Genomic DNA, 21,201 nt, shown 5'->3' with positions numbered 1-21,201 from the left:
CCTGGGAAACTGCAGGTGAGATGATAGGGAGTGGTGTGCGGGAGGCGGGTGCCAGCGGAGGAGGCCACGCTAGGAGGCAGCCAAGGCGGGGGGCGCCGCCCTCCAGGGTGGGACGACCTCTCCCAAGGGCGCCCGCCTCCCAGCTCACCCTCGCCGGGGCCTCGGCGCTCGGCGGGGCTGGACGCCAGAGAGGGAAGGCGGTGGGAACGAAGGATCCGCGGCGCCGATTGGCTGCCTGTGAGCACGGGGCGGGGCGCACGGAGGCTCCCGAGGACGCGCGAGCGGAAGGCCGCGGGAGCGCACTTCCGGTCTTTGTGGCTCGCCGCTCCGAGTCGGCGGCTTGCGCCCTGGGCGCTGCTAGGCTTCGCGGTGAGGGACGCGGGCCCCGAGCGGAGGGAGGGCGGGGAGGGCGCGCGGCCCGGGCGGCGGGCGCGAGGTGAAGGAGCCCTGCTCCCCGGGCCTGCCCATCGCCGGGTCGCGGCCCCTTGTCCGGGCGGCGGTTCCGAGCGTCCTGGGGAGCCAGAGGAGGCCAGCTCAAGCTCGTGCTTTCCAGCGGAAAGGACAGTTGCTCCCCCACTCTGTGACTTCGCAAATGCTGTAGTTTAACCGGGCTATAAAAATAGGCTAATGCGGCCGGGCTGGCTTAATAAACCTAAATATTAGCCTAAATATTCTAATCTCTAAAGTTTAGTGTTAGGATCAAATTGTATTGATCTGTCCTGCTGTTTTCAAGGGCATACCCTCCTGTCGATAATCACCCATTCTACAATCAGGTCATGTGTGAGCTCTGCCACACAATTTAACACATAATTATTTGTTGCCATATTTCACTCTAAAAAATGTTTACTGAGGCGCCTGGGTGGCTCAGTCGTTAAGCGTCTGCGTTCGGCTCAGGTCATGATCGCAGGGTCTTGGGATCGAGCCCCACATTGGGCTCCCTGCTGGGCGGGAAGCCTGCTTCTCCCTCTCCCACTCCCCCTGCTTGTGCTCCTGCTCGCGCTCTCTCTGTTAAATAAAATCTTTAAAAGAAAAAAAATACTGTTCACTCCCCTATATTCTAAGCTTGAGAACTGAGATTAACCTTTTTGCTGTTTTCGTGTTTCTATGATAACGGACATGTTTTTCAGCACACAGTAAGCATTTAACAAACACTTCTTGGTTAATTCCTCTGTAGTTTAATTTACTCACAAACAAAAAACCTTTGTCTTATGCCTGGCTCACGACAGAGCCCACGGTAAGTGCCTCAGTGCTTGTTGAAGAAATGCATTGAAAACTAAATTTGATCAAATGGCAATTATAAGAAAAGTGTTTTTATTTAAATCAACTCATTTAACATGAAGTTTTTAAAATGTTACTCCCGCAAATGAAAATCAACATCATTTGCCATAGATGGAAGGTAACTACAAATATATTTTTATTATTTATTTAATTTTTATATTTTATTTTATTTTTTTATTTTTTTAAGATTTTATTTATTTGACAGCGAGAGAGACGGCGAGAGAGGGAACACAAGCAGGGGGAGTGTGAGAGGGAGAAGCAGGCTTCCGCTGAGCAGGGAGCCCGATGCAGGGCTTGATCCCAGGACCCTGGGATCATGATCTGAGCCGAAGGCGGGTGCTTAACCCACTGAGCCACCCAGGCGCCCCTATTTATTTAATTTTTAAAGACATTATTTATTTATTTGGTAGAGAGAGCACAAGCAGAGGGAGAGGGAGAAGCAGGCTCTCTGCTGAGCAGGGAGCCCGATACCGGGCTCGATCCCAGGACTCTGGGATCATGACCTGAGCCGAAGGCAGATGCTTAACCGACTGAGCCACCCAGGCGCCCCTAAAAATAAATTTTTAAAAGTCAGCATTACTAAATCCTAGCTAGATACTGTTACCCTTAAGAAGTCTGAGGCTTATACTTTATTGAAAAGGGAGTTCTGCAAGTTTTACAGATAAGTTAAAGACATTTTTTTCTCCTTGATACCATCAGGATTGAAAGAATTGAAAAGGAAATTTCTCATTATGTAATTCATGGTAATATTGCATTCTTTTGCTTCTAAAATAATTTATGCATTAGTGGCAGAAATTCTAAATGGGTGATAAATGGGGTGAATGATCTTTAGTTTGTCACTTGATTATTATTTTAGTTAGAGTCTCAAACTTGTTTCCTTTCAACACATTACTGGATGACCTTTATTATAAGTTCTTAAAAGATTTTTTTTTCACTGCTATAAGTTAACAGTGCTTTTCTATCTTTCAGGAAAGAAGAGCGTACTCAAAGAAACTCTGAAATACTGTACCCAGTCATAGTGAGCTTTTTGCTCCACTGTTTAGGCCAGAATGGCTGTGGAATCCAGAGCAGTTTCAACCTCGGTACCTCAGAGTCCTCAGGATCAAGAACTAATACTAGTGAAAGTAGAAGAAAGCCTCTCCTGGGGTCAGAAATGTAAGCAGAGTGGGAGCATCAGATCCTGCCAAGAATTGTTCCGCCAGCAATTCAGAAAGTTTTGCTACCAGGAGACACCTGGGCCCCGGGAAGCTCTGGGCCGACTCCAGGAGCTTTGCCATCAGTGGCTGAGGCCAGAGTTGCACACCAAGGAGCAGATCCTGGAGCTGCTGGTGCTCGAGCAGTTTCTGAGCATCCTGCCTGAGGAGCTGCAGATTTGGGTTCAGCAACATAGTCCAAAAAGCGGCGAGGAAGCTGTGACCCTGTTGGAGGATTTGGAGAGGGAATTTGATGATCCAGGGCAGCAGCAGGTGGGAACAGGGAGATGTGATATGTTGTGGGAAGAGAAATGTACCGACGGGAGCCTGTGCATCCTCACAGCAGTGGAATGGAAAAATGTCTCTACGGCACCACACCCTGCAGTGACTACTATGGCCGTACCTGTCTCTGTCCTTAAATAGTTCTTTTTTTCCCTGTCGCTCATCCTGGAGATGTCGTTTCCCTCTTTGAAATTTTTACTAGGCATTTTCCCTGGGGAGTTTTTCACAAAGCTAACCATCTTTTACTGATTTCAGGGACCAGCAGTACCATGGAAGGATTTGACAGGTCTTGGAACATCCCAAGAGTTAACAAACATCCAACTCCAGCCTTTAAAGACACAGCTGAAACCCTGGGAACCTTGCCTTTCCCCCCAGAATGGTAAGAAAGTAGAAACTCATCTGGGAACTGTTATCAGGCCTCTGGTTTTGAGGATACAGAATTAATTACATTTTACAAACATGCCACACCTGAGCCTCTCACTTGTCTTACTCTAGACCAGAGGTACCCACTTTAGCAGCTCTGTATTCAGCAACCCTCAGGAAGTGCAGTCAGCCCTTCGTGTTTCAGTTTCCCTGTCATCTCTTCACTTACTCCTTGATTGTATAACTTAATAGGGTGCTAACACGTGTCTGGTACTGTGGTAGGCACTGGGTCTCTACCTTCAAGGAACTTTGACATCTAGATGGGGTGGTGGACAAGCAAAAGGGCAATGGCAATATAGTATAATAAATTACAGAAAAAAAGTAGGCCCTAGGTACTATGGGGACACATGAACACACCTAACCCAACCTTAGAGGTTCAAGGAGTACTTCTTGGAGGAGGAGACACCCAAACTAAGACACCTAAACTAAGATTTGAACTGTGAGTGAAGAGAAAACCAGGTAAATAGGTGGGAGGAAGAGTGTCCCATCCTAAAGGGAAAAACTGTTTTTTCTACTCACAGCACTTCTGACACTGGATGTGTGGGATTTTCCCTCACCTTAAGTAACACTAATTTTGAGCCTAATTGCCCAGAATTAGCGAAGATCCCACAGGTTAAAGTTTTGGTCCCACAAGAGTGCCTCCCTCCCCACCCCCCACTTCAGATGCCAGTCGCATGTAATGAATCCCCAGGTCACCCACACTTCTGTCCGATTTGGCTGCAAATCTGACATTCCGTGACCACCTCCTTAGATTTCATAGTTTGCTGTAATAGCTCACAGAACTCCGGGAAGCACCTTGCTTATTCTTACCAGTTTGTAAAGGACACAAGTGAACAGCCAGATGAAGAGGTACATAGAGCAAGATCCAGAAGGGTCCCAAGCACAGGAGCTTCTGTTCCCGTGAGGTTAGAGGTTCACCACTGTTGTGGCCCTTGGATGCATTCACCATCGTGGAAGCTCTCTGAACCCCTTTGGGTTCTGGGATCGAGCCCCACATCAGGCTCTCTGCTATGCAGGAGGCCTGCTTCTCCCTCTCCCACTCCCCCTGCTTGTGTTCCCTCTCTCGCTGTGTCTCTCTCTGACAAATAAATAAATAAAATCTAAAAAAAAAAAAAGTTTTGAATGGAAGTGAGGTTGTGTGAAGGAGAAGTGGAGGAAAGGAGCTTGATGTGAAACAGATGAGAAATTTGGTCTTATTTAAATGCTGGTGAACATGAGTCAGCAGAGAAAGAGGGTGAAAATAATAGGAAAGGAATAGTAGCTAATTGATCAAGCGAAGTTTCAGAGGAAGCAGGAAAGAATAAACCTCAAACTGTAGATGTAGGCCTTCATATTAGAAAGTCGGAGGGACCAGTATGGGCAATTAAAGAAAGATGTGTGTGGACCGTGACCTCTTTTGTGGGTAGAAGCCTGTGTTTTCTCTCACATGGTGGGTACCGAGAGTGACTAGCGAAATAAAACCGTCTGTTTTTGCTGTTATCATTTCAGATTGTGAGAACAGTGAATCAGCGACCAAGAAGGACATTTCAGGAGAAAAATCACAAGGACGTCCCCAGAAACCTTCACCTGGAGGAGTTAGTGAACACAGCAGCGATTTAGAGTGGCAACAAGAAAGTGCTACAGGGGAGAAATTAAGAAGATCCCCTTCCCAAGAGGGCAGTTTTAGTCAAGTAATCTTCACACACAAATCTCTGGGAAAGAGAGACCATCATGAGCCTCAAAGCAGCTTGATTCTAAGTACAAACTCTATAACTTACCAGAAAGTTCCTACAGAAGAGAGACCTTATAGATGTGATGTATGTGGCCACAGCTTCAAACAGCATTCCTCTCTAACACAACATCAGAGAATCCATACTGGAGAAAAGCCCTATAAGTGTAACCAGTGTGGGAAGGCTTTTAGTTTGAGGTCCTACCTGATCATTCATCAGAGAATTCACAGTGGTGAGAAAGCATATGAATGTAGTGAATGTGGGAAAGCCTTCAATCAGAGCTCAGCCCTCATTAGACATCGCAAAATTCATACTGGGGAGAAAGCTTGTAAGTGTAATGAATGTGGCAAAGCATTCAGTCAAAGTTCGTATCTCATTATACATCAAAGAATTCACACTGGCGAGAAACCCTATGAGTGTAATGAGTGTGGGAAAACCTTTAGCCAAAGCTCAAAGCTTATTAGACACCAGCGAATTCATACAGGAGAGAGACCTTATGAATGTAATGAATGTGGAAAAGCTTTCAGGCAGAGTTCAGAGCTGATAACCCATCAGAGAATACATAGTGGAGAGAAGCCCTATGAATGTAATGAGTGTGGAAAAGCTTTCAGTTTGAGCTCAAACCTCATCAGACATCAGAGAATTCATAGCGGAGAGGAACCTTATCAGTGTAATGAATGTGGCAAAACCTTCAAAAGGAGCTCAGCCCTTGTTCAGCATCAGAGAATCCATTCTGGGGATGAAGCTTATGTATGTAACGAATGTGGGAAGGCTTTCAGGCACAGATCAGTCCTCATGCGCCACCAGAGGGTCCACACTGTAAATTTGTGAATACAGTGAATGTTGTAAATATTTCGGTCAGATTTTTATCTTTGTTAGTTGAAAGGGTTTACTTTGGAACAAGACTCCAGGCTGGTAAACTACCAGGTCTGGAGTCATTCTGACTTAACTAAGCAGCACTTCCCAATGCTAATGCAAATTGTCCCTTGAAAGCTTTTCCTAGGACTAATCAGAACAGCAGATGGAAGAATCACTGCTTCCAGCTTTTCTCTTACCATTAGGAATACTCAGGAAATAAGAAAAATGGGAATATAACATTGAAACCTCATTTTCCATGAGAATGTCATGAAGGGGGTACAGCAACCCGGGCTGTCCCTGCATCTGATTGTCCACATGCCAGGTTTGGGGTATGGTGTGGACAGTATGAGGGACATTTTGTCTCAGGAATACAAAATTTTACTGGCCAATTAAGAACAGTGACAGGGCAGCAAGACAGATGGGGAGACAGTTCATCGATAATGTGTTGAGCCCAGGGCGGTCCAGAAATGAGGTAGTGGAAAGAATACAAATTAATTTATCCAACAGTTATTTTTTGAGGGCCTGTGTTGTGTCAGGCACTAGGAATACGATGGGAAATAAGACCGTCTCTGCAGTTGAATGGGCAAGGCAAACCGCCATTATGGCATATCAGGGCTCTGTGACATTAAGGAGTACCTGACCCAACCTTGGATCAGGGAAAGTTTCTGAGAAAAATGAACTGAAGGGTGAACAGGAGTTAGCCAGGTAAGTAGGCAGACAGGCCGGGGAACAATATTCCCAGTAGAGGGAACAGACAAAGGTCAGGAAGAATGTCTGGCATGTCTGAGAAAAGGCCATTTTGTGTGGAGTATTCCTGTTGAGTTGCTTTTGAAGTGGAGTCCTGTCTGTAAGAGAAGCATGGATGTAGCAAAGAAAGAGCCGGTGGAGAAGCTTCTGTTATTAGACAAAACCTGGAGTTCTTGGACTACAGGGTAGAGCAGAGCTTTGTCTTGGTCTGGTGTGAGCTGGGGGAAAGGGTTAATAACTAGTTTCCTTGCCTAGGCTCAGCTAGACCTGGTTGGGGGGGAGGGAGGCGGGGTGGTTAGAAAGAGCCCAGCCTAGCGGGTTAAGCACCTGTTAGAGTTCTGAATCTTCCTTTTCCTAAACAGAAGGACTCCTTTGGTTCTTGAGACTATCAGAGCTGTTGTCCGCTTCCTGCTCACTCACAAGGCTCTGGGTCAGAAGCTGCTCTGACTTCCACATTTGTTTCTGGGGCTGTACCCCCACAGTTCTAGTGCACTCCCTTGGGCTCAGGTGCTAAAAAGTAATTTCAGTCGCTGGGTCTGTGACTTATTCTCCAGGCACCTCACATGTGTTCAGTTTTGCCTTTTATCAGCAGTATTTCACAGTCATGTGAATTTTAAAGACCGTGCTAAAGGGAAGTGGCAACAAAAAGTAACAGTCCTGGTCCATCAGAGACTACCCTCTTCTGAGAGACCCAGCAGGAAAAGTATCTCTAGACTGGTGCTTCTCAGTGCAGTGCAGGAAGGGATATAGGTTAGTCAGCAACAGAAAAACCTGTTATTCAAAAATACCTGACAGGTCAGAGTTCTAACACCTTGCCAAAAATAGAAATCTATGGGAATCTAGAATCCTGAGCTTAGGAAAAGAAGAGTTTTCATGAGGATAAGTAGAGAATGTGCTTGTTGGGACATACATAGATAAGCAGATACTAACCTTAAGAATGGCTGGTAGGCTGAATCCCTATGCTTGGGGAGAGAATGTGAAGAAAGGGATAGGATAACAAAGTAACATGGTAAGAGCTATTCATATTCAGCTCTTCTATTTCCCAAGATAAAGACTCAAACTGAAAAGGGTAGGACAGTTGTTAAGTAGGAATTGATACAACATATATTACAAAAGGGGAGATTCTTTATAGAGCGTTCTTAACAAATCCATAAGAAACATACTAGGTACTTTGCTGAGGGCTTTGTATATATTTGTTGTTTCTCTGACAGCGCATATTTTGCAGATGAGGAAATGAAGGCTTAGGATCATGGCTTAGTCAATATCATATAGCTAAAAAGTGGTCAGGCCAGACTTCGAACCCAGGCAATAGGAAAACAAAACCCTTCTGTGGAGCCACTTCTCGATAGTATCTCCCCATGAAAAAGTCCCAGTAGAAAAAATTGTACCTAAGTAAGCAAATCACAAAAGAACAAATGCCAATGGGTGACAGACGGTCAGCCTTGCTAGAATTAAAAATGTGTATTAAAGCGAGAGTTAAGACAGCACTTTTTTTCCCCCTCATAAAACGAAGATTCAGGGACATTGGGACTCCAATGCTGCTGGTGAGCTGTGAATAGGTCGGATCTCTGGCAATCAATACCAGAAGCCTTAAGCATTGCCTTTTGACTTTAAAATTCTACCTGGAAATGTATGCTTCAGAAAACATCATGAATGTATACAAAGTCTTAAAACGCTGTTAAAAAAGTGATGTTGATGTCAAAAGAAATGACAGCATATCTTAAGTAAAAATAGAACATGTACAGTATGACTCCATGTAAAAATATATTTATGCATTAAAAATCCTGGAAATAATGTAATCTCAGTGCTACACTGGCTATCTCTGGGTGATAAAATTATAGGTGATTTAATTTTTTCTTGTGATTTTTCTGTCTTCCAAACTTTCCTACAATAAATACTTGTAACCTTAGAGGAAAAAAGGGTAAAAGGAGTGAGCACCCAGGATAGTCAAGAAGTACTAAGAAAAGCACGTGCTTTCTGTAGCATCTCTGTCCCTCCCAAGTCCTAGGAGGTTATCTAACTTGTTAACTCTGACCCTCTGACCCATGACTTCCTCATTGTTAAGTGACAGTGACAGACACAACCATCTCACACTAGTGTACAGAAAAGTCCTGCAAATTATCTCTGTGCAAATACAAGTTATTTGCATGAAGGATTTCTGTAGTTGAGGAAAACAATAACCTTGAAGTAGAGCCCTTTGTTCATGTTAGTGCTTTTCCATGAATTCTGCAGCCATAAGCAAGTCCCCTTACAACTCCACCCTCAGCTTAAAGGAGCTGAAGTAGATGACGTTTTATAGTTAAAGCTTCAACGTTCTTTGTGTCTATAAAAGAGCAGGCACCAATATAAGGTAGATGTCAAAGGTGATTTTATTTATTTTTTAATTTTTTTAAAAGATGTTACTTATTTATTTGACAGAGAGAGACACAGCGAGAGAGGGAACACAAGCAGGGGGAGTGGGGGAGGGAGAAGCAGGCCTCCCGCCGAGCAGGGAGCCCGATGCGGGGCTTGATCCCAGGATCCTGGGATCATGACCTGAGCCAAAGGCAGACGCTTAACGACCGAACCACCCAGGTGCCCCTCAAAGGTGATTTTAAATAAGATGTGCAATTTAGGCAGGGTGCTTACTATCACTTTCCTACCTCTTGCCTTCTCCCTCCTCATTTCCGTAGACTGCAATTAACTGTCCAGATGGAGATTGGAAATTTAAGCAAAGCTGACCTTGGTGTCTCCAAGCTCCCCTGTGAATTCCTTTGCTTCTCTTGCCCCATTAAGTGAATCCTCCAAGTAAGAGGGATTGCCAATTAGACTATTTCCCATGTACAAGAAACTGACCTGGAGAGCATTTCTGCAAAGAAGGGTGAGCCCTGTGGGCAGACCCTGCTTTCTGGTGGGTCAGAACCAGACATTGCTACTCAGTAACTTTATCATCTGCAGCTGTCTTCTTAGCTGGTGCTAATGATCACAAATCTAAAGGGTCTTAGGGTTTTTCTGCACATGTTTCCATTGAGGACCCGCTGAGAGAGGAGGGGAAAGTCCAAGTCCATGGCAGTCTCCGAGGCTCTTGCTCCTGGGGCGGGGGGCGGGGACACGGACACAATGTGTATGTGTTTAAAGAGGCTATTTGTTCTTCCCATGATTTCTCAACCAGCTGCCCCTAAATTCTGTGACTTCACCTGGTGAACTGTAGCCCAAGGGACTAGCTATGTTTCCAGACACCTGAACCAGGAAATAAAAGCCAAGCACACCCACTCCCTGATTTCTTGCCACAATTCCCTCCCGCTTTCTCCCAGCACACCTCCACTTGTGTTACTAGGCTCCCTATTCCTGAAAAATCATTTCAAAGCAAAGCTTAAGATTCAAATTTTATTATAATACATCTTATATTACATTCTAATACTAAACAGTTTAAGTATATAGTCAAAGTATAAATGTCAAAGTATAAATCACTAAAAATGATTTACCAAACATGATTTTTGCCAAAAAATACCTGCGTTGGGGAAAGAAAAAAATAATAGAACTGCAAAATATTAACAATGTTTTTGTGGGTGGTGGGATTGAGGATGACTTGTACTTTCTCATTTTCTGTATTACCAACATTTACAATTAATTCACAACCTGGAAAAAAAAAAAAACCTATTGAATAAAATTAAAAACATGAAATCATCCGATTGTCACCTAGAGGAAAAGGCAACTTCATCCATTTGAAGGGTCTCTCCAGAATTCCGACTGACCTCACTCAATGAAAATCCTCCAACCTATGGATACAGAGACTGCCCCCCCGCCACGCCCAACTTCACCTCCCCTATTACCCACAACAGCTTTGATCACCAACAGACAACCCACAACAGCTTTGATTCAAAAGAGACAGTATTCGGAAGGGAAATCAAACCTTCTCTTACATATGAATTGCCTTCAGCAATTAATGGTGGGTTAATTAGAAGTAGAGTTTTGAGTAACCTAAGGGGGTAATTCAATAAGTATTCATTGCCTTCAAGTAGCTTAGTATCTTTGAGCCTGATGATAAGGGGAGGAGACAGGAAATGAGGAATAGTGGATCCTGGGAAGGCAGACCTCCCACTCCTATGCTCCTGTCAGCTTCCCATTTCCTGAGCCCTAGGGTTATGGGACACCAACACTGTCCCTCTAGCCTCCAATATGTTTTCCTTCCTTGGTGTACCTACATGCTTTTTTCCATACGATGCACCAAAGTCTACCATCACAATAATTGTCCTGAGTCCCTCAAGGTCTCTTAAGTAACTCCGGATCTGGGATAGGCTATCCAACTCACTGATTATAAACAGGAAGTGAGGAACCAACACAAGTCCTGGCTTCTGAACCAGAGTCTATATGAACAAATTCCTGCTGGAGGAGTCCTGATGAAGAGACATCTGTAGATCCTCTCTCCATGCCTTTGTATGTGCTGTAACAATCTCTGTCTATAATGTTCTCTTCCCTCTTGCCTTGACCTGGCTTATACCCACCCTTTATCCCCCAAGAGATTTCATCACATCCAAGAAGCCTTTAGTGTCTTGTAGACCAGGTTAGGTGGCCCTGCCACGTATTTTGACAGAATCCTAGATTATTCTACTTATCACACTTTACTGTAATTACCTGCTTAATAAATATATATGTATCCCATTAGCCCTTAACTCTGGGAGGGCAATGGCTATGTCTGCCCCTGATGACTGGCACATAGCAGATGCACAATAGACAGACAGACCTCAACTGACCTCAGGAAGCTCAGGGCTGAGAAGAGAACTGGCAAGGGGGCAGAGTGAACTATAAACGGATCCAGAGCGTAATTCAACATTTCACAACCTCATAATTGAACACTTCAGAGAACCAAGTAACTCTCAGCATATGCCTCCAACAGCCACATGCATGCTGTTCTTGCTGGACAGAGATCCTTGCCCTGGGAGGCACCACCTCGCAGTGCATCTTATAAGGCGTTCTTTCAGGATCTTTGCCCCAAACCTGGCTTTACTGTGAAGGCGCCCATTCAACACATCAACAACCACCTTTGTGTGGATCTCCTTGTACAGGAAGTACTGACTTAGACTGGAAGGACAGAAACCCTGCTCTCGGGAAACTTCTCACTTTGGTGGGAATCTCACCACCGAAGTGAATCCCTGGTATTACACAATTGTACAATCCTTACCCAAGAGTTAAACTCTGGTGTGAGTTCTCTGGTGCTGCATAAGGCCTGACCTGTGCCTAAACGTTTTCCTACATTCACTACACTCATAAGGCTTCTCCCCAGTGTGGATTCTCTGGTGCTGCGTGAGGGCTGAGCTCTGATTGAAGGATTTTCCACATTCGTTACACTCATAAGGTTTTTCTCCAGTGTGAATTCTTTGATGTTCAATAAGGACAGAGCTTCTACCAAAAGCCTTACCACATTCAGTACACTCATAGCCTTTGTCTCCAGTGTGAATTTTCTTGTGCTGAATGAGGGCTGAGCTTCGGCTGAAGGCTTTCCCACATTCACCACATTCATAGGGTTTCTCTCCGGTGTGAATTCTCCGATGTCTAATGAGCTCTGAGCTGCCCCGGAAAGCTTTTCCACATTCACAACATTCATAGGGTTTTTCACCACTATGAATCCTCTGATGTCTAACAAGGTCCGAGCTCAAACTAAAAGCTTTGCCACACTCTTTACACGCATAAGGCCTCTCTCCAGTGTGAATTCTCTGATGTCTAATCAGCTTTGAGCTCTGGCAAAAGGCTTTCCCACAGTCCAAGCACTCGTAGACCTTTCCTCCAGCATGAACTCTCTGTCGTGTCAAGACATTTGAATTCACACTGAGATTCCTTTCACTCTTGTTACACTCAAGGACACACTCTTCAGTGGAGATTTTCTTGTTGAAGGTAGCCAGACTAAGATGTCTTTCCTGGGAAGGGAGTGGACTCATTTTGCTCCTTGCAGCAGTTCCTTTTGGCTTCTCAAAGTTGTCCAGACCTCCCAAAGCTTCTTCAACCATCTGTCCTGAAGGAGTTTCCCCAGGGAGTCTTCCTGGGGATATCATGGCCGCTGATGCTACACATTCCATAATTTCTTGCTTTGTTGTTAATACTTTCTCAGCCGCCAGCTTGCGATCTAAAAATGTGAATAGAAATACTGGTGTCATTCGATCCCCATGTTGGAAGGAAGGAATCTATTATAACAGGAATTGAGAGTAACCCAAATGAAATAGATATTCACCTATTAGGAGGAAAACTCTTAACAACTAGCTTCCCAATCTCGAATTTAGAGAAGTGGCCTGGAGTGGTGAGAGGTGGCATCCTCAGAGAGTAAGGGAGACGCAGCACTGGAGAGGAGAGATGGTGAGCAGGGAAAGACATCAGTTAGAGGAGATGGTGATAAATAGGAGGAGCAGTGAGAGACCAGGAAGCTAGGAGACAATCCTGGGTTAGAGGATTTTTGATAATGAGGGAAAGGAAAAGAGATGATAGGGAGTGTTCAGGAGAGAGAAAGAGGTCTAAGAAACCTGAATAAGTGGTGCTCCTAGAAAAGAAGGAGAGCAGAATATATGACTAGGAAATGCTTTCAGGATTAGAACTGAGTAGAGGTACAGAAGCAGAACTAGAATGCATTATGGCAATTGCAGGTTCTGGTAGGTTCTAAGTAGATCAAACAATTATAAGCAAATAGAATAAGACACACAGAGCATAAGAAAAGGAATATTGTGGTTTCCTGACTCATTCTGGGATCAGGTGAAGTCTTATATGTTCACTATTTTATGTGCAAATGGTCAAAGGCAGATGGAAACAAGAGGCAGATGTGACCACCTGGAGCCAAACTTTGAGCTCTCACAACCAGCCCCTCTAGTTTCTAGATTTTTAGTAACTCAGAAGGAGACTACTAGATGATGGCTGGGGAAACCTGAATTATTTTGAGGGGGGAAATCTGAAAAACTGTTCATGTACTTTCATCCTCCCAGAAGTCCTCTAAACTTGAATGTATTTTACAGATCAAGAAACGAAGGCTCAGAGAGGCAACATTACCTATGTAAGGCCATAGACTTCATAATTGGAAGAGCCAGGATTCAAAGATGCCCAACATCAAGGCCTGCAGTTTTCCCCTAGGTCCCCTACCTAAAAGCCTTTTAACTAGGGACGTGGCTTTAACCGCACATTAACAAACATGCTTTTAGCCTTGATGTTATGTGGATGATGCTGCACTGCCCATCCAGACCTGCTTTATGAATATGGTGCCTCCTTCCCTCAGCTGCTGTGAGTGTTGGCTCCTAAAGCCACAGCGGCCCCTCCTCTGGAGAGTTGCCCTGGCTGATGAGAACCATCTGGCCCAGGATGTTATTTACACCCTCACTGCCTCACCCCCCACCGCTTTAAGAAGGGACAACTCAGCAGTGCTCAAGGGGGAGGGGCAGGGGTTAAGAGATTAAGCCAAGGCTAGGTTTTACCCAAGACCACATCATGGCTTGATCTCTTCCCTTCCTGGGGTGTGAAATGCTCTACATTAATTCTTCAGAGGCAGGTCTAACCAAGACCCCTAAGACTAAAAAGAAATGAGCACAATGAGATTTATCAGTTCACAACAGTAATGTGCCACTGGGAGGGAACAAAAACATGGATGACAACCCGCAAGAGTTGCGAAATGAATCTATCGTATATTTTAAATTAATCAGATCCTCATTAGAGGTGGTTTTTTTTGATCCCTGTACTTCAAATGAATGTGGAGAAACTGAAGATGTCCAGAGAAATGTGCTAAGATGACCAGAGAGATGGGATGCAGATGGAATCAGAGGCAGTGAGATGCTTAGTCCAGGAAGATGTGGTACTCTTACAGATTTGTGTCTTCCTTGGATGCTCTGCCTCAGCCCTAAAGATTCCCTACATGTGTTATTCCTGTATTCTTTAGTGTTGTTTCTTTCTTTACCACTTAGTAATCAACCCCATTATAGTCAGTAATTCTTAATATTGAACTTCCCTGTTCAAGTTACTATGCAGTTTCTGTTACTGATACATTATTCATCTCCATCTTAGGGACTGCCTTGCCAGTGGACCATAATATTAAAAAAAAAACCAACAACAGTATATTGGTCTTTGAATATTATGGGTATTAGAGAATTTTATTAAAGACCTTAATCCTTAACCCAAAGTTAGAAATTATATTGGAATTTCAGATTCTAGGAATAGCCAATGGAAGGATATTTCAAGGCAAGAAGGGGGCCTTTCCACTCTGCTTAATGACAGCCACAAGTGACCGTCATTAAGAAAATGTGCTATGCCACAGCTGATAGCCCTACCATCATACTCAACCCCGAATGGGCTGCAACTCCTCACCTCTCTCATGGGAAGTCTGGGACTCCTGAGTCTCACTCTTGCCCTGGTTCTCCAAGGGCTGGAGCTGTATACTCAGAGCCTTCAGTGCTCCTATGGATGTCATTTCCTTCCAGATCATTCCTTGGCCATGAGCTGTGTCCTAGGAGTAATCAAGTACCAGCACTATGATTCTGAGGATACAGAAGAAAAAAAACCCTAGAACAACGGGGCAAGACAGCTAGAGCCAGAAACTCATTCAGATGATTAGGTAGAAAACAACAGGCCTAAAAGCCCTAGTGCCTTGATCCCAGTGGACAAATAATAACCCAAAAGACAAAAATTTTATAACTCTCTGATAGCTGCGACGTCAAGGTGACTCATAATGGCTTCCCCATTAACTTATAATTGGTAAAACAAGCAAACACATCACCTACTTCTTACCTGTTTCCTTGGCTCATCAAGCTCTTTCTCCAGCTCTTCCAACAGGGTCACGGCTTCCTCTCCGTTCTCGGGCTGGTGCTCTCGCAGCCAGGCCTGCAGCTCCTCAGGCAGGATGCTCAGAAACTGCTCCAGCACCAGCAGCTCCAGGATCTGCTCCTTGGAGTTCACCTCCGGCCTCAGCCACTGATGGCAAAGCTCCCGGAGCCGGCTCAGGGCTTCCCGGGGCCCCGCGGAATCAGAGCAGCCAAACCGCCTGAAACGCTGGCGGAAGGTCTCTGGGCTGCAGGGGTCTCCCTGAAGGCCAAGGTCCCGCCCCCAAACATAATTCTCTTCTTCAACCTTCACAATTATAAGTCCTTCTTGTTCTTTTGGAGCATGGTAGGCCAGGCCTGCAGCTTTTCCTGACATTCTGGGCAGAGACTGTCCGAAAATGCTGCCCCAGTTGAGTAAGGGAGGGAATGAAGTCTGTGTCTAAGAGATTCCTTCTGAATTCTGATTCTTCAGGGGACTCCTGAGATGGACAATGCTAATGTTACACAGGGGAAAAATGTGCTTAGAACAAAAAGGCAGGTTTTCAAAGACCAATTGCCAGAGACTGTAGCACTGTAAAGAAAAGTGACTAAAAGGGAGCTTCCATATAAACAATATATTAATAGATGATTCAGGATTTTTTCAAGATAGGAAATAGAAAATTTAAGAATCACGAAAATCAACTCAACCTTTAGAAATAATATTAGGGTCAACATCAGGGATAATAAATAGTGCTTCTGGATCATGGAAAGCAGGAAAGACACTATAGTATGTTATTACTTCTCAGAATAATCATCACATTTTAGTGAGTACCTACTAGATGCCAACAGTAGCTGGATATTTATGATTTCCCTAATAATTCCAAAGGACAATCATAATTATACCTATTTCCAAATGAGGCTACTGAGATGTATAAGTTGACCAAAGATACACAGCCTGTAAGCAGCAGAACCAGACTCTGCAACAAGAGTATTGAGCTCTATAATGTCATGGGGTCTCCCTCAAAGGGAATTTGCACTTAATAAACACCTACTATGAATGAAACCAGAGAGGGAGACAAACCATAAAAGACTCTTAATCTCAGGAAACAAATTGAGGGTTGCTGGAGTGGAGGGGGGTCGGAGGGATGGGGTGGCTGGGTGATGGACATTGGGGAGGGTATGTGCTATGGTGAGCACTGTGAATTGTCTAAGACTGATGAATCACAGACCTGTACCCCTGAAACAAATAATACATTATATGTTAATTAAAAAACACCTACTATGTGCCGGGCACTTTACAAATACTATTTTATTGGGGCTTGACAATAATACTATGAGGTAAGTATTATCATCCCCATTTTACTGATGAGGAAATGGAGATTTTTAAAAGTTAATTTACCGGGGCGCCTGGGTGGCTCAGTTGTTAAGCATCTGCCTTTGGCTCAGGTCATGATCCCAGGTTCCTGGGATGGAGCCCCGCATCGGGCTCCCTGCTCAGCAGGAAGCCTGCTTCTCCCTCTCCCTCTGCCACTCCCCCTGCTTGTGTTCCCTCTCTAGTTGTGTCTCTCTCTGTCAAATAAATAAATAAAATCTTTTAAAAAAATAAAATTAAATAAATAAATAAAAGTTATTTTACCCATGGCCCCAACCTGGTAAATAGCAAACTCAAGACATGAACCTAGGGTTGCCCAATTCTAAAGCACTTGTTTTTTATTACAGAATGGGTTAACCCAGGACCATCTTGGTTGATACTACATATTTTAAATGATGGTGAAAATGTTAGGAAAGTGTCATGGAGAATGGCCAGAGTCAATGTACAAAGAATTCTTGACTTTAAGTCACAGTTTTGTTTTTTTTTTAAAGATTTTATTTATTTATTTGAGAGAGAGAGAATGAGAGAGAGCACATGAGAGGGGGGAGGGTCAGAGGGAGAAGCAGACTCCCCGCCGAGCAGGGAGCCCGATGCAGGACTCGATCCAGGGACTCCAGGATCATGACCTGAGCCGAAGGCAGTCGCTTAACCAACTGAGCCACCCAGGCGCCCTAAGTCACAGGTTCTAAGACAGTACCAAGAAAAGAGGAATGAATTCCTTCACCCATTATTTCAAAAAATACTTGAGTTATATGCTAGGCAGTTTACTGAACAGGATTCTCAGGATTAAAAGCTCTGTCCTCAAAGACTCCCTACAATGGGAAAGTAACAGGTAAACCGGCAAAGGCAGTGTGATAAACCCAAGGACAGAGGGAAGCAGGCAAGGTAGCACAGAGAAGGACAACTAAGACCAGGGAGAGCTGCCTGCCAGGGTGAGACATGTCAGCAGAGTCTGATAAGAATGAGCCAGGTGAAGGGGCGCCTGGGTGGCTCAGCCGTTAAGCATCTGCCTTCGGCTCAGGTCATGATCTCAGGATCCTGGGATAGAGCCCCGCATTGGGCTCCCTGCTCCACGGGAGGCCTGCTTCTCCCTCTCCCACTCCCCCTGCTTGTATTCCCTCTCTCGCTGTGTCTCTCTCTGTCAAATAAATAAAATCTTAAAAAAAAAAAAGAATGAGCCAGGTGAAGATGCCAAGTCAGGTCATTCAGGCAAAGACAACAGTGGGTAGGAGAATATGTGGCCCATTGGGGGAGCTGCAGGTGGGTTAGGGAGGCCAGACTAGTGGTTGTCACCTCTGCCTCAGAATCAGCCATGGAGCATGGACCCCACAATAGACTTCCTGAGTCAGAATCTCTGTGGGGGAGACTTCAATAAGTGCCCCAAATGCTTCTGATATGAAGCCATGTTTAAAAACAAAACAAAACAACAGAAACGGGCCAGTCTGCGGCACAGTTCAGGAATAGTGAGAAAGGAGGCACTTACAAAGGGATAGTAGGCCAAGGGTCTGAAAGATTGTACTGCAGAGTTTGGATTTGAGCCCCACAGCCACAGGAATGGCTGGACGGTCTGTCTGCCCGGTCAGGAAAGGGTCTGTGGCAACCATTTGGGCGAGGAGGGCCTGAGCTATGGGAGCCAAAGATCAAGATGGGAGATCTGACAGGACTTAGGGACACATTGGATAAGGATTTGGAAGAGGAGTCAAGGACTGGTTTTTGCCTGGTGCTGGTGACTGAAAGGATGGTGGAATCATTTCCTGAGTGATTTATGATAAAGTTAGATCTGAGCTATCTACAAAGCAGCATTTCCTAAACTGTGTTTTTGCCATACACACCTAAACACTGAGAAACTTGGGGATATTTTCCTCTTAATTTTTTAGTATTTGAAAAATAATGAATAAATTTCGTTAGTTCTTATTTATGACAATTGGCATTTAAGAAATCCCATAACAAAACATCATCGGATCTATGCATTACTGTGTATATAGCATTTACCAAGCATCACATGTATCACATATCACATAGGTATGTGTGCTTTACTTAGTGATCACTGGTCTATGTCATGGATCTTGCCCTTTAATTTCAATATGTTTGTGATACTAAATTTTTATTATAAATATTATGCCTCACCAACTTATCTTCCATGGGTATGTGGCTGAAGGGAAGTGTTTCATCATAAAGCATTGTCTCTCTCCCTTCTTCCATCTCCTTCACAGGCCCACCCTCTTCTACATCAGAGTTCCATAGGTTAGCCCTTAAGTCTGGCACTGTCTTCACTGTCTTCCAGGCCTCTCTACTCTGGACCTCTCATCTGAGCACCAGCCCTATTTACCCACTGTTCCTTATCCCCATAACGCCTCTTGAATTTCTCAAAAGGACCTCAAACAGCACATGCATGACCAACTGATGATTCCTCCCACTCCAATTCTGCTCCTCTCCCAGTGGTCCCCTCTCGGGAAGGAGGAACATCCATCTGGCTGCACTTCTAGAAACCTGGAAGCATCCCTAACACCTCCTTTCTGTATTTAATGCAAATTAAGTCCTATTGATTTTATTGCCTGTCTCCAGAATCTGCCCCTCCCCATCTCTGCCACCACCATCTTCATCCCAGTACCCGTCCTGTCACACTATACATTAACAGTCTGCTCATACTGTAACCAGAGAGACCTTTTCAAATTGCAAATCTGACCCTGCTCCTCTGACCAGTTGTTTTTTTTTTAAGATTTTATTTATTTGACAGAGAAAGACACAGCGAGAGAGGGAACACAAGCAGGGGGAGCGGCAGAGGGAGAGGGAGAAGCAGGCTTTCCCACTGAGCAGGGAGCCCAATACGGGGCTCGATCCCAGGAGCCTGGGATCATGACCTGAGCCGAAGGCAGACACTTAACAACCGAGCCACCCAGGCGCCCCCTCTGACCAGTTTTTAAAAAGCAAATGCAGGGAAAAAAAATCAAAAGTCCTTAGCTAATCTCTTTGGTCGTACTTATCTCGTTTTACAGATGCCTGAGCTGCGCCCCAGCCTGAGTCAGAACCTCGGTTTTATATTTATAAAACATTCTGCAAGTGATTCTGATGTGCAGGCAGGGCTGGGTCGGTCAAGGAGTTGTAAGAGAATTATGTTCCTTTCTCTCAGAGCACCGCTCTCATTGTCAGTTTATATATTTTGGTGGGACTATTGGGTTAATACCTATCTTCTCCATGATTCAACTGTAAGTTACATCAACATTTTTGCTCACCATTTTCTATCACCCAATCCAGTGCACAGCACAGAGTAGGTGCCATATATACATGAATGAATACCACTATAGTGGGGCGGGGGGGAAGAGTTTCAAAGAGGCAGTGGTCAACACTATCAAATGCCTAATAAGGACTGAAAGATGTTTCCATGGCACTTCTCATACAGCAGAAAGATGACTTAGCTCACAGGAGGAACACCAGCTTTGGAGTCAAGTGCCCCAACAGTTTGGAATCATAGTGCAGCTTCTTACTATCTTAATAGCTGTGTGACGGTAGTCACCGACCAAACCCAAGATTCCATTTCCTCTCCTAAAAATGGAGTTAATAACACTTTCATTGCACTGTTATTAAAGGAATTGGAAGTAATAAGACATCTGGAGTAGTGCTTAGTATGTTAAGCATATCTTTTTATCCTGGTGTTTTGACGTCTGGGCCTTGCTTACACTGGAGGGACTGTCCTTTCCAGGGCTAGCAGATTCCTAGAGATAATAAACTCACCTACAAGTGTGCTTTTCATATGCAAACTACCCAACCCAGAGCCCACACCGCACCACCTCCTGCCCTGGACTTTCACATCCAGGGCCACCATTCCCCTGCCCTAATTACCCAGGGCCAGATGCCAGAAAATTAGGGACAAGACAGAGAGCTTATCTATGCCTCAGAGCCCACTGAAACTATTTAAACTAGCCAATCCTAAGCCTGTTGACCCTGCCTCACCCAGTCCTTCCCACAGAAACCACAATAAAGACTCCTGCCCACTTTCCCCTCACCTGGCCTCCTGACTGATCCTGTGATTTTGCCATGTGACCACGTGGGGCATGGCATGCCTGCTCCTCTTGGAAACTATGAATAACAAACTATCTTTTGAATGGCGATCATCTCCTACCTGTTGGCCTCACCAAACCTAACTAATAATAAAACTCGTATTTTAAAACACTTGGCCCAGAACAGGTTCTCAATGCATGGTAGATAATGGCGCAAGGGAAAGGCAAATTCCACATCACAAGGCATGGATTATAGAATAGGCTTTATTGGGGAAACTTACCAGCTAGGGATCAGTAACATGAGCACAGGTCCTGCGATTCTTCCATTATCCCACAAAAGGGAATTCTGGAGAGAAGTGCTGCTGTTTCAGGGAAGAGCTCCATCTACCTTCTTAGAGCATAAATGTGAGAAAACAGCCTTGTCAGTGGGGGCCATAGGTCGACTGCTTGGGACCAGAATTGTGTTTGTAAGTGTCAGTGTTTACAGAGTTGTCTAGGGAACCCATGGCGGGGGGGGGGGGGGGGGGGGGGGGGGGGGAGGGGATGGGGGATGTCCCCGCCGACTGGGGGGGGGGGGGCGGGGCGCTGGGCAGGTTTGCG

General features: G+C 44.9%; 2 protein-coding genes across 7 annotated transcripts in view; one reads left to right on the top strand and one right to left on the bottom strand.

Moving 5' to 3' along the window:
• Positions 1-305: 305 nt before the first annotated feature.
• Positions 306-21,201, top strand: part of ZNF397 (zinc finger protein 397) — a 46,572-nt gene continuing 25,676 nt past the window's right edge. The window contains exons 1-4 of the mRNA XM_032421437.1: positions 306-369; positions 2,248-2,744; positions 3,009-3,132; positions 4,665-5,704. Coding sequence (XP_032277328.1) covers positions 2,328-2,744; positions 3,009-3,132; positions 4,665-5,704 — 1,581 coding nt within the window. The 5' untranslated portion in view covers positions 306-369; positions 2,248-2,327. The remainder of the gene's footprint in view (positions 370-2,247; positions 2,745-3,008; positions 3,133-4,664; positions 5,705-21,201) is intronic.
• The window catches only part of ZSCAN30 (zinc finger and SCAN domain containing 30), a 19,050-nt gene continuing 7,912 nt past the window's right edge, over positions 10,064-21,201 (bottom strand). For 4 of the 6 annotated variants that reach the window (XM_032421430.1, XM_032421428.1, XM_032421425.1 and 1 more), the window contains exons 2-5: positions 20,883-20,992; positions 15,221-15,731; positions 14,801-14,939; positions 10,064-12,590 (exon numbers count right to left, since the gene is read on the bottom strand). In XM_032421430.1, coding sequence (XP_032277321.1) covers positions 11,659-12,590; positions 14,801-14,939; positions 15,221-15,628 — 1,479 coding nt within the window. In that variant the 5' untranslated portion in view covers positions 15,629-15,731; positions 20,883-20,992 and the 3' untranslated portion in view covers positions 10,064-11,658. Of the gene's footprint in view, positions 12,591-14,800; positions 14,940-15,220; positions 15,747-20,882; positions 21,093-21,201 lie in introns of those variants that run through there. The other 2 variants (XM_032421426.1, XM_032421431.1) reach the window with 2 other exon arrangements.

The sequence above is a fragment of the Phoca vitulina genome, unplaced genomic scaffold, assembly GCF_004348235.1.
Source record: "Phoca vitulina isolate PV1807 unplaced genomic scaffold, GSC_HSeal_1.0 scaffold24, whole genome shotgun sequence".
NCBI lineage: Eukaryota > Metazoa > Chordata > Mammalia > Carnivora > Phocidae > Phoca > Phoca vitulina.
The sequence above is the reverse complement of the archived record's forward strand: the minus strand, read 5'-3'. Positions and strand labels throughout refer to the sequence as shown.